At 37.7% G+C, this 12,617-nt stretch overlaps 1 protein-coding gene across 1 annotated transcript in view; it reads right to left on the bottom strand.

The window, feature by feature from the left end:
• Cdkal1 (CDK5 regulatory subunit associated protein 1 like 1) overlaps window positions 1-12,617 on the bottom strand; it is a 570,376-nt gene that overhangs the window by 149,111 nt on the left and 408,648 nt on the right. Inside the window, 1 exon segment of the mRNA XM_052727871.1 lies at window positions 3,024-3,204. Within this exon segment, the coding sequence (XP_052583831.1) occupies window positions 3,024-3,204 (181 nt within the window).

The following is a 12,617-nucleotide window of genomic DNA, read 5'->3' as shown; positions in this document are numbered from 1 at the left end:
TGAGAATATATATTGAAGTCCATTTGATATCACCTATGAGGTGTGTGGATTGTGAGGAGTATGCAGAAGAGATGAAATGCATGTAAAAAATGGCTCTTCCTTATCAAGAGTCATTCTTAAAGAAGAGAAAGCTGTTATTGGAGCAACTGGTATGTGCTAGTCCTTTACCATAAGTTAGATTCACTTTCATTATTGATTTGTCTTGGCAAGGGAATGAGGAATAAATTAGAGAAAATATTTATTGCTCATTTACCACAGTCTTATATTTTAGTGAATGTTGCAATAAGCTTTTTCATAAACTACCTGAGACAGGCAGGATAAACAATTATTAATTTCTGGTAAGTGTTGGAGGTGGAAGAAGACACAATGTATATTATAAATCTACTCTGTGACAGTAAATCTCTAAAGTTTCATCGTTAATGTCCAATTCCCTGGATTTATGATTCTGAATTCTATGAAGCTAAAACTTCATGAAATGGTTTTTGTATAGAACATAATTACTAAAATGTAAGAGGCATCAGATTGTTTCCCCCAAAACATTTATTTTGAAGTCCTAATCACCTCAAAATGTTAGAAATCATGTTATAGATTAAAAAGCAGTTAAGACGAGGAATAGGAGGAACCTTTCAGCCTCTAAGAGATGGAGGTCTTCGTAAGACACACACAAGGACATCTGGTGGCAGTGAAGGCAGAGACTAAAGCTACACAATGGCAGATCAAGGACACCTCAGTGAGCCAGCAAACCCTAGAAGCTAGGAAGAGGCCAGGAGAGATTCCTCCATGTGTCAGAGTAGGCATGGGTCCGACTCTGCCTCCAGCCTTCAGAAATGTGCAGGCATAGATTTCTATTGTCTAAGTCACTCTACACTGTTTGTTCTATCAGTCAGGGTAGAAACACTTGAAAAAGTTTACTGATGACATGGTAGAAAGGTGATTGTGACTTAAGACACAGAGAGAAAGTCTTCATGAGACACATGTATCTGAAGGATTGTTACCCCAAATAACAAAGGATTCTAAAAACTTTCCAATAAGAAACAAAGAGTATGTTCCAAATGGGCAAAAGACCTTAGCAGATGCCCTGCCCAAGGAAATATATGTGAGGAAGGGGAACAAGTGAGAAGATGCTCACCGTCATATGTCTTCAGTGAACTGCACATTAAAACCACAGAGTGCTGGCTCAAGAGCCAATAAATGATGGTTGAACACTACTCATTCCCAAAGAGATATAAAGCCAGTTAGATTGCATTACTTAGGTAATACACAAACATCATGAGCACAGAGCTCTGAGCTAGCAGGCAGATGATCTGATAGCTTTTTTTATATATGGCAACAGGGAATGCATATTTATTCAACTATTTAGGAAGGTGATTTGTCAGTACCTAGCCTATGAGGTCAACTGCATGTCCCATGAAAATACAACTATGCTTTTTACCAGACACAGAAGTAAAGTGTACACATGAATGAAACAAAAGATAAAAACAAAAATGGTGATGACTATATCAAGCGTAGTTCTTATGTTAAGAAACTGAAAAAAGGCCCACTTCTCTCCAATAGTAGGATAAATAACTTATGAGAAAACATTATATAGCAAAGAAAATGGATGGCCTATAGCCACTTCATAAAATACTGGATTCACTAACAATGAAAAGGAAAGGAACAAAACCCAAATTCATACACTGATGAGGTCTCCTGTTCAATAAGGGAAAGCAGTTTCCTCTGGGAAGGTCGAGGACAGTGATCCATTTCTGTATGACCATGTCAGGGACCTACATATACAGAGAATCTTCTTAATCTGACTGATTGCACATGCAACAGTCACTATGATACATAATATTTACATACAGAAACAAGGTCAGTAGATATGCTTTAGTTTAAAAAGATTTCTGATGAAGTTAGAAAAAAATGGATTGAATTATAACAAGAAACAGATCAATAGCTTCTAGAAGCTGGGGATGAAAGGAGTATATGAACATAGAAGGGGGAAAAGATGTCTGGGTTACTGATGGAACTGTCGTATACCTGACTATGATACAGGGTACATTACATATGCACTGCCAACTCACAGACCCCCAACACCAAAAGTCAGACCTCAATAGTAAATAATTTAGAAAAGGTAATGAATTAGTTTATTTTCATTTCTGTGCAAAGTTAATTATGTGTGACATTAAAGTTTGGCTTTTTTGGTCAATCAGAAGAAAGTTAATCAGTCTATACATTTGCACTGAGAATACAATGCATATTTGTTTGGATAGATAAGTTGATGGGTAGGTAGATGACAGATGGGTAGCTAGATGATAGATGGATAAATAGAAAGAAAATAGGCAGATGGATAGACAGATGTTAGGTGGATGGAAGAATAGATGATAGACGTGCAGGAATCAAGTTAAAAAACACAAAATGCCGGGCGGTGGTGGCGCACGCCTTTAATCCCAGCACTTGGGAGGCAGAGGCAGGTGGATCTCTGTGAGTTCGAGGCCAGCCTGGACTACCAAGTGAGTTCCAGGAAAGGCGCAAAGCTACACAGAGAAACCCTGTCTTGAAAAACCAAAAAAAAAAAAAAAAAAAAAACACAAAATTTCCAACAAATAAATAATTAAGATAGTCTTTTATATAGTAGGAAAATATGAAGCATATTTGCTCAGATTTTATCTTTTATTTTGTTTACTTGTTTACTTTGAAGTGCTGGAGATGGAAATAAGGGTCTCATGTACGCTAGGCTACCACCGAGCCACATCCCAGCCCATGTATTTAAATGTTGCCTGATTTCAAAACATCCAAAGATTTATAATGTACACACAAGTAAATACAAGATAGTGGTTTAAAAAGTTTTTAAAAATTGAACCTTCCTCCTCACGAGAAAATGTGATATTGTTTGCTTTTCATTGCATGAGGTCATTTAACTCTTCCATGATGATGCCCAGCTTGAAATGTCCTTATATTTTACAACATAAAGGTTAGCCACGAGCCAGTGGCATTGGGTAGCTACCGACACAAACTAATGGCTCCTATGAATGGGCTCTTACCACGTGTGCTGGGACTTGTTCAGCTTTTGCAGCGGGAGTTCCTGGTCTTGGGTAGAACTGGTTGATGAAGAGGCTTGGAAATTTATACTCTTCAACAAGTTTCAGTGTTTCTTGAAAATCCTGATCGGTTTCTCCAGGAAAACCACAGATAATATCCGTAGCAATCGTTATTCCAGGAACCCTGAAGAAGAAAAACAGACAAAAATGTAAAAAAAGTTGACTATGAGCCAGAATTATTTTATTTCCTTGACATTTAAAATGGCATTTAAAAAATACAGTTTTTTTTTTTTTTTTGGACAGAGCACTTGCAAATAGTTTTGAAAAGCTCTAAATACTAAGAGATACAGTGAAATATAGTGGCCCTGGTCATCCTCAGAGGCATCCATTTTTAATGCTTTTAGACATGTTTTTGTTTTGTTTTCTCCTCAGTCTCTTAACATAGATGCTTACTCGGCCATTTCTGGATTTGTTGGTTTTTTAAAGGCAGTATTTAAGGACTTTTACATTATGGTAAATGAACTAGCTGTAAATGTACTTTAACCCTATGTTCCTAACACTGTATTCATAGTACTTCCATAGAAGAACTGTGGAGACAACTAGTAGACCAAGCTGTTTCTCAACAACATTTCAATTTTCCTAAGGGTAGTAACAGTCTCTTTGGAAAGTTTGCTTAACATTTTATGTTCCTAAGCTGATATCTTCTCAAGGCTTCATCAGACCTACCAAAACTCAACAGCAGGATGGGCTGTTGCCCAGTGGCACAGCTTGACAAACATGTGCAGTGTCCTGGGTTCAATGCCTGGCACAGGCGGCAGGGGAGGAGGGGAGATGGCAAAATCAAACCTACTTTTTAAACACTCAATGGCTTAGACTGCTCAGCATCCATGTCCCTAGTCTCTGGAAAGCCACTGCTACTTTCTTCGAGTATTCACTACTCTAGCAATGAACGGGCTGTTCCTCTCAGCTGTTGCTCCTTGCTCTCCCCTTCCTCAGTCTTGCTTCCCTAGGTCCTTGGTTTTGCTAATTTTCTATTACTTCCTTCCCTCTGCTGGAGTGTGTTCTCAGTATCAGGTGACACTGTTATTAGGTCTCAGGATGTCTAAACACACAACTGATAGGTAGAACAGTGGTATATAATATTCCAAATTGAAAAGGATTATCCACCAGAATTTTGCATCGTTCCTTTTAAAAAATGCTGATAGCTAACTGAACGTATGAAATTCACTCCTGTGCACACTCACTTTTTCAGTACTTAATATTAAACCTAGGGCCTGTGTCAGCCAGGTCAGTGCTCTATGGCTGACCCACACTCCAGCCACACATAATCCATTTCATGTGCTATATCACTTCTCTTTTTAGGGTGTCAGGTTTTTCTTGATCAATTTAAATTTCATGCTAACATGGGTTTTTTAGATTTTTTTTAAATCATTGTACAAGGCACAATCTATAGACTTAAGGTCTTTCAGTCTAGGAATCTAATTCTCTCATATTATTTTTTTTAATAATTTCTCTATGAAATTGGCTTGTATTATTTCTTTAGTAATTTCTCTAGGAACTGTCATATATAACACTTTCTCTTAAGGATTCATTTCTTTTGAATGTTGAAACTACCAGTTTGATCTTTAGCTTTTTCTGTCTCGTTTTCCTTGTGTGCTCTTTGGTCTATCTTCCAGAAAATTTACTTGAGTGTGTTTTCCAGTCTCTAATTTAAAAATAAGTAAAGCAGTAATTCAGTATGTTTCAGTGTCTCACACCTTTCTCCATCTTCAGTTTTCCTTTACAGGACACCTTGTTTCTGTTTAGAGATACAAAATCATTTCTTACTTGAGGATATTGAAATCTGTCTCAATTTCTCTGCTCACAGCCTTTGAACCTATTTCCTTCAGGCTGAGAATTTTCATCAGTAAATAGTCATTTTCACTGTCCTTTTGGTATTAAAGAACAAAGCACTGCAAACATTTTTTTTAAAGATTATTTTGTTTTATGTGAATGAGTGTTTTCTCTTCAGGTATATCTGTACATCACAAGCCTGGTGCCCACAGAGGTCAGAATAGGTATAAGATCACCCTAGAACTGAAGCAACAGACAATCATCAGCCACCATGTGGGTTCTGGGAATTGAACCTGAGTCCTCTGCAAGAGCAGTCAGTGCTCCTAACTGCTGAGCCATCTCTGCAGCCCCTGCAGACTTTTCATTGTAGAGTGAATATAGAGCAAACTGCCTTTGCTTTCAGTAGGTTCAAATGGTGCCATTTCTCTCCACAGCCTTACAGATTCTATGAGGTTGGCTACAAAGTTCTTCAAAACTTCAACAGTATAATGGTAATAGAATGATACAACAGTTACTAATAGCACTTAACACACATTAGGGAGCATGTCCCATATCATACTTCACCTCCTTTCCTGTCACACATGGCTCTTCATAGACGAGAACAACTATAGGTGCATAGAGAGAAGGCTTGGGCAAACTGGCATGCGTGATCCTAACACATAAATTCATGAAAACAGAAGCGTTCCAACACCCTCTGCAGAGTACTTACACCTGTGTGAAGGAAACACGACCCATTCATTGTAAAAGTACCCTCTTCCCATTTCTACTTTGCCTCACACCGTCATTAATTTGAATGGATTATAACTAGTGAAGTAATTCCAAAGATTTTTCTATGTGATGCCAAATATGGGGGACAATTTCTTACAGAACAAAGGAAATGGTCTATTGTGACAAACTCATTTCTTCCTTCTTTAAGGACAATCAAAATCACATTTGAAAAACCACAGAAAAATATACTTCCTTAGTGAGATGCAGAAAAAAATAATAGCATTGTTCCAGACTAAGTACACGGACAGAAAGAAGTCTATGAATCACTTTCAACTAGCTAGTTTTACACTTGCCTTCAAACTCTTCATGATCAAAAAAAATCCACAGCTAAAATTAGAGGCAAAAGATAACAGATGACAAAGTCCATCTCCCCCAGGAAATAGAAAATATCTTGTCTGTGAAACGTGGCAAAAAATGAAGACAATTGGTCATTGTCCTAATTTCTGAATCCAGAATGAATCTGGCAATAGCTGTGGGGTATTCCCAAAGGAAAGTCCCTTTCTGATCACGGCCATCCTTCTCTATCCATCAGTTGTCCTCTGCACTGGCCAACACCTGCTTATTTTGGCTTCCTTGGTGGTGGGGGTGGGGGTGGGTTATGACCAACCTTTAAAGGAACCACAATAAAGTGGGATGCTCAAATGTGAATGTAACTAAACAACCAATTCAAAATCTGGTCTGGTAACACAGGAGACAGAATACTATGAATTGATGGCATGAAAATATTTACAAGTAGAAACTTGTTTAATTGTTTAAAAGTTTGTAAGAGTATAAGTTGATTATTTATATCGTAAAAGGTAAGTCTGTACCTTAATATCTGACAAGGCTCATCTATACATTAATTTAAAATATGCAAATGTTTCCACTTATATTCTTGAAAATAATTTGATCCCTTAGGTAAGCCAACTAAAATCTCATTTACATTGTTAATTTGCCTGGCAAATAATTCTCAGTATGCAAAAATCAAAGAAGTTTGATTCTAATTTTGTATCTTGTGATTTAAGTAAGAGGAAATGATGAGGGTGTAAAACAGTATATTATTACAAATATTTAAATGTTGATTCTGGGCAAACACTGTCTTTGATACACTGAATTTTCAAAATTCTAATTTTTAAAAAAAATTCATTTTCACAAATTTAATGAAGTAGCAAGAAAAACGTATGCAATCATTACTAGTATGTTCGTGAATTTAAAAACCTTTTAATATTTATATTTTCTTAGTAGTTTTAGGAAGTAATTCTGAAACAAAATAAAAATATTCAATGAGGTAGAATAACAGGAGGAAATGACTCATCATTTTCTCTGTCTTATGTTTACTGGCAAAGCAGGTTTGTAAAATAACTTGGGAACAGAATAAGGAGAATCCTATTGCATATCTAACTGGTCAGAACAGCTATGTTCAGTCACAAAAAAATCTACCAGGAACCTGTTGTTATGAGAACCAGACTCTCTTGGGTTCGCACAACAACCTGTAATGACTACACAGTATCTGCTAGCACTAGGTTGGGTTTAAGGGGCTTGGGGGTATAGCTCACGTAGTAGAATGCTTACCTAGTACGCAAGTCCTGGGTTTGATTTCTAGCACCATATAAACCAGTTTGGTGGTACGAAAGACAATGCAGGACAAGACATTTCAAGAGTCATTTTGCCTTGAATCAAAAAATACATATATACACTCCACAATTTGATTTCTTTTTTTAATTAATTAATTTTTTTTCACAATTTGATTTCTTAAGAAGAATTTCATATAAAACTTAAGCTGTCCTCAAAAACAGCCAATTAGCCAAGGCTGGCCTTAAATTCCTCCAATCCTCTTCTCCTTTCCTAGTAATGGGATTGTGGGTGCATATCATGACACCTAGCTCTGAACGTTTGAAATACTTCTTAAAATGCATACTTCAATTCATCTTCCAATGTTCAATTGCAATTACACGTTTTGTGGCTAAGGGTGTGAAAGGAGAGCTCCTATCTCATTCTTTCACTGTTGATTGAGAGAAGGTTCCACTCTGCTGCTCAGAATAGCTGAGCCTAGGCAGGTTTCAACTCCCAGGATGCTCTTGCTTTACCTCTCAAGTACTGGGTTTACAGGCATACAACACCATGCCCACCTATTTCATTTCTTAAATTAACAGAGTCTCAGCTTCAAATCTGTAGACATGTGAAGAATCAGGCTAATACACACACGGTTGTTTATCTCAAAAGAAAGAGAGAGGAGTTGAGAAAAGACTGTAGAGTGACCAAAGGTAGAAGGCACAAACCCACAATTAAATGGACAAGTTTTACTACTATTGTGATTTATTTCACGAGAATTTTACAAAGCTACCGGGACAGTAAACTGGAACTAGGAAGAGGAGATAAAGATCTTGAACCAAACAAATGAAAACATAGACTGTCTATAGATATGATTTACAGTGAGAGCAGTCCTTGGGAATTTTAAGGTTTAATGACTGGAAGATATAAAAATCTATATTCTTAGCATTCATTTCACAGAACCAACAAAGAGAAGAAACCAAACTCAAAGTAAAATGGAGAGGAAATTTAAAAAAGTATGAGGAGAAAACAACAGAGTGGAAAACAATAGGGAAAAAAAATCAATGGAGTAGAAGGCACATTTGGAAAACATTTCACATGACTTCAGTCCTAACTAGGCTGAGAAGAAAAGGAGACACAAGTGGTCAGCTTCAGGGACAGAGGGACAGCACCACAAGTGCTACTTAAAGTGACACGAGAGTACACTTAGGGAGTATTTGCAGCTTCGATCAAACTAGAGAGTTCTTCAAAAGACTCTTTAAATTATAAATTTAATATCTTGACATCAAGACAAAACAGCACAAAACAATACAACCCAGGTTCAGATGGCTTCATGGCAGATTCTACTAAACATGTAAGAAAAAAATAAGATTAGTGATACAGAAATTATTATAGCAAACTAAAAAAAGTGGGGGATTTAGAGTCTAACATATTATGAAATCAGATAAAATGATTACAAATAAACTTTATACTAAGATCTCTTGTCAACACAAAGATGATGTTTTCTTAATAAAAACATTAGCAAACTGAACCCAACAATATATGGGAATAATTATACATCCACATTTTTAATGCAAGAGTGGTCTGAAATGCAATTATCAACACAATAAACCACACTAAGGGATATAAGATCAAAGAAACTCCTCATGGTGGTGTTAGGAGATGCAGAAAACTTAGTCGGCAAATCAAATACTCGCAAAAAATTATATATTTTCCAAACACTGAATGTTTTTCCACTAAAATTAATAAAGCAAGTCATGGATTCCTATTCTCACTTCTTCAACTCAACATATTAAGGAAGCCTGGTTGGTAAAGAAGGACAAGCAAGAGAAATTAAAGGTATGCTTGTTGTAAAGGAGGAAGTAAGCTAACTCTTCTGCAGATAAGAAGTTACATAGAAAATACCAAGAAATCTAATTAGCCTATAAGGATATGGAGGTCTAAGAAAGCTTGCAAGCTCCAGGAGCAAGCTGGGAACATCGGCTGTATTTTTGTGTATTAATAATCAACAACCCAAAAGAGACACCAAGAAATAAAAACACATATAAAGTAATTTCAGGAAGAAAAGAGTTAAGTGGCCAAAATAAGACAAATCAAGTAAGTTTTCATAAAATTTGCAAAAAGAAATTAAACAAAAAATTTAAATATCAGTAATTTCAAAACTCCATATGCAAATTTCCAGTCAGCATATGAAGTACCAGGTTCTATCATGACGCCTTACCATGTGTACCCTGCCACTTGGTTCTGGTTCACCCCCCCCCCCCCCGTTTGGTTTCTTCCCCAGTCAGCCCTGCTGTGATTTCCCTTTACATTTAGTCCATCATTCTCTCTATCATACTTAAGATTCTATCTTCCCTCATGAGCCTTTCTAGTTTCATGTCCACTGGGTTCACACTGTATATACACACACACACACACACACACACACACACACACACACAGAGAGAGAGAGGGAGGGAGGGAGGGAGGGAGGGAGGGAAAGAGAGAGAGAGAGAGAGAGAGAGAGAGAGAGAGAGAGAGAGAGAGAGAGAGAGAGAGAGAGAGAGAGAATAAACCTCTATAAATAAATAAATGAAGAGATAAGCCAGAGATTAGGAGACGTACTTCTGAACCATGTGTCTTAGAAATGACTCTTGTCCCCCCAACCATTTCAAACTCTTCTAGTTTACTAATGAAAAGACAAAACGACAGGCAAGAGGAGGTGAATCAACACTTGGCTAGAGAAGAGACAAGCTAGTAAGTGTGGGACGATTTGCTCTAGGAATTCAAGTTCAAACCACAGATCTAGTAGTGTGGCTGGAACTTAAAGACAAGACCAGATGTAGATGCCCAAGATAAAACAGAACCCGCACCCATTATAGGCTGGAGTTTAACATGATGGGGTCATTTGGAAAACAGGTTGGCAAACTCTTAAGTAGTTAAGCAGAACATGTATGGTAACCCAGTAACTATATTACAAGTTATCTATCTAGGAGAAATGGATATCGAACAAGTGGATTATCAGAGTGGATTTTCTACTACTCTCCATAATAGGCCCAAATTAGAAACAGTCCAAGTGTTTACTAGCTGTTGAGGCATGAACAAAATATGGCAATTCCATATTGTAGAAAGAGAACTGTCCACTATCACATGTACACAAATAAACATTAAATTCAATAAATAAATAAATCCTTAAAAAAAAAAACCTTAAATCACCTGGGCTAAAGAAAAAAAAAGCACCAAGAAGTATGGTGATATTTTATTTGTATGTTAATAAATAAAGTTTACCTGGAGATCAGAGGACATAGATAGTGAGCCATAAACAAAAGTCAGGCAGTGGTAGCACATGCCCTTAATCCGATCACATGGCAGGCAGAGTCTCTGTGTGTTCAAGGCACAGCCAACCTTGGTGACACATGCCTTTAATCCCAGTACCAACCATAGAGACCTGGAGGTCTGTACAGATAGGCAGTGACAAGGAAGTGAGGTGGCTGGGCTAAGAGCCAATGAGAAAGCAGAACAGCAAGGCAATAAAGGTGCAGGTAGACAGGAAGAAGCTGGTTCTCTCTGGGAAAGCTATGGCTGCATGGTGAGTAAGGTTAGCTGGTGACTCTCACTGTTTCCCTGAGATCTACGGCTTTCACCCCCGTATTTGGCTCTGTGTTTCTTATTTAATAAGACTGCTTAGAAATTCGTCTACAAAGAAGCCCAAAGTGACTGGGACCGAAACCAGCGTTGCTCAGGCATTTATTCCCAGTCGTCTGGCCTGTGCATCTGGAAGGAGCGTGTTTTTTTTCCCACAGTTGGACATGCTGGCACTACTGCAGGCCGGGGAGTGACTTTACCTTGCTTGGTCTTTCTAAAAGCATTCAGTGGTAAGTTTACTTGAGTGGATGCGGTGCTCAGAAGGGCACCTGCTGAATGGCGACTGTAGGTGTCACCCACCCTCACTGTAACCTTGTCAGAGAGATATAAACACCTAGTGCCAGACAATGCACTAACAATTTATAGTTTGCTTAAGACAGCTTCTTGTAAGTCTCCAGGACAAATGGGAAACGTCCTTAGTGGAATAAGATTCAGAGAGGTGAATTACAGACAGTTACACAATTAAGATATATTAAATGAGGGTCCTAGTCTGAAGTTTTTAATCACTCCCGAAGGCTATCTTCCCTCTGACCTGTGTCCACATGTGTTCACTGCATGACTGTGCTAGAAGCTTTAGTGGATCAGAAGTTCACTGGGAACAAAACTTACTATTAATAATAGTTTTCTCCACTAATTTACTGCAACATTAAAACCTGCTTGTATTTTGCAGTAGTATTTTAGAGCAAAGATAACTATGCTCTGTCTAGAGGTTAAGAGATTCGCCAAAGGTCACCAGGCTATTGCTGGTGCAATCAGAATTTAAACCTCAATCTTCCAGCCCTCTCAGTGCCCTTTCCACTACTCACAATGAACACAGAGGCAATTTAACACTAAATGGCTCCGGGCTACATTTATTCTTTCTTAGACCTTATTGTTGCCTTTATTATTATCATTATTCTTCCAGAAATGAATGTGATTATTCCTACATTCAGATGGCTTGGAGACAAAACAGTAGCAACAATGTCAGAGAAAAGGAATTGGAACTTAAACCCAGACAGATATGGGTTCATTAACAGCCTTGGTACCGAAAGTTATTTCAAAGATCCCAGCTTTAGCCCCATCTTCTACAAGATGGGGATCACAACACAACCCTTAGTGGGTGTTGTAAGTGCGAGGCATTTTAAACAGCAGCTAGTATACAGTAGGTGCTGAAATGATGTCTACCTGTTTCTACTCTCCATGAGACTAAGGCAGGGATCACACTCGCACCAACTCTGCATTCTACCACTTCCACAGTGTGGTTCAGTTTATGGTTCTTGTCAGCTGGTGCCCTAGGTAAGTGCTAGGAAATGATGCAAGAATAGGCCTGGAGTATCAATGCCACTGAAGGAAGCCTTACTTAACACAAGTGGTTTCACGTTTTTTTTTTTTTTTTTTTTTTTTTTTTTTTGTCACAAATTATATTAACTAAAATTGGAAATCATGGGAATTTGGTGAGATGGTTTATGAGTAAAGTGTAAGAAAAATTTTCAAACTCTAGATCTGAATAATATTCTGGCAGTGACAAGAGTCTTGAAATGTCTAGTGAAGGGGTTTCACCTGCATTTCATAGTCTCTGAATGTTTGCAATGTTCAAGGTAATTATACAAATAAAAATATATCTATACTAGTTGAAAACTAAAAACAATCTTAACTAAGACAAAGTTTATTAAGTAACCAGCTTAGGGTGGTGGCTCAGCAGTTAAGAGCACTTGTTGCTCTTGCATAGGACCCAGGCTAGGTTCCCAGCACTCATCTGATATGTCATAGCCATCAGTAACTGTAGTTCCTGGGGATCTAACTCCCTCTTCTGTCATCCTTAGGCACAGGCACACACATGGTGCACATATATATGTGTAGGCA

Source organism: Peromyscus californicus, unplaced genomic scaffold, assembly GCF_007827085.1.
Source record: "Peromyscus californicus insignis strain IS unplaced genomic scaffold, ASM782708v3 Scaffold_8__1_contigs__length_139910024, whole genome shotgun sequence".
In the NCBI taxonomy this organism is placed as follows: domain Eukaryota; kingdom Metazoa; phylum Chordata; class Mammalia; order Rodentia; family Cricetidae; genus Peromyscus; species Peromyscus californicus.
This window is presented reverse-complemented; position numbering and strand designations above follow the sequence as displayed.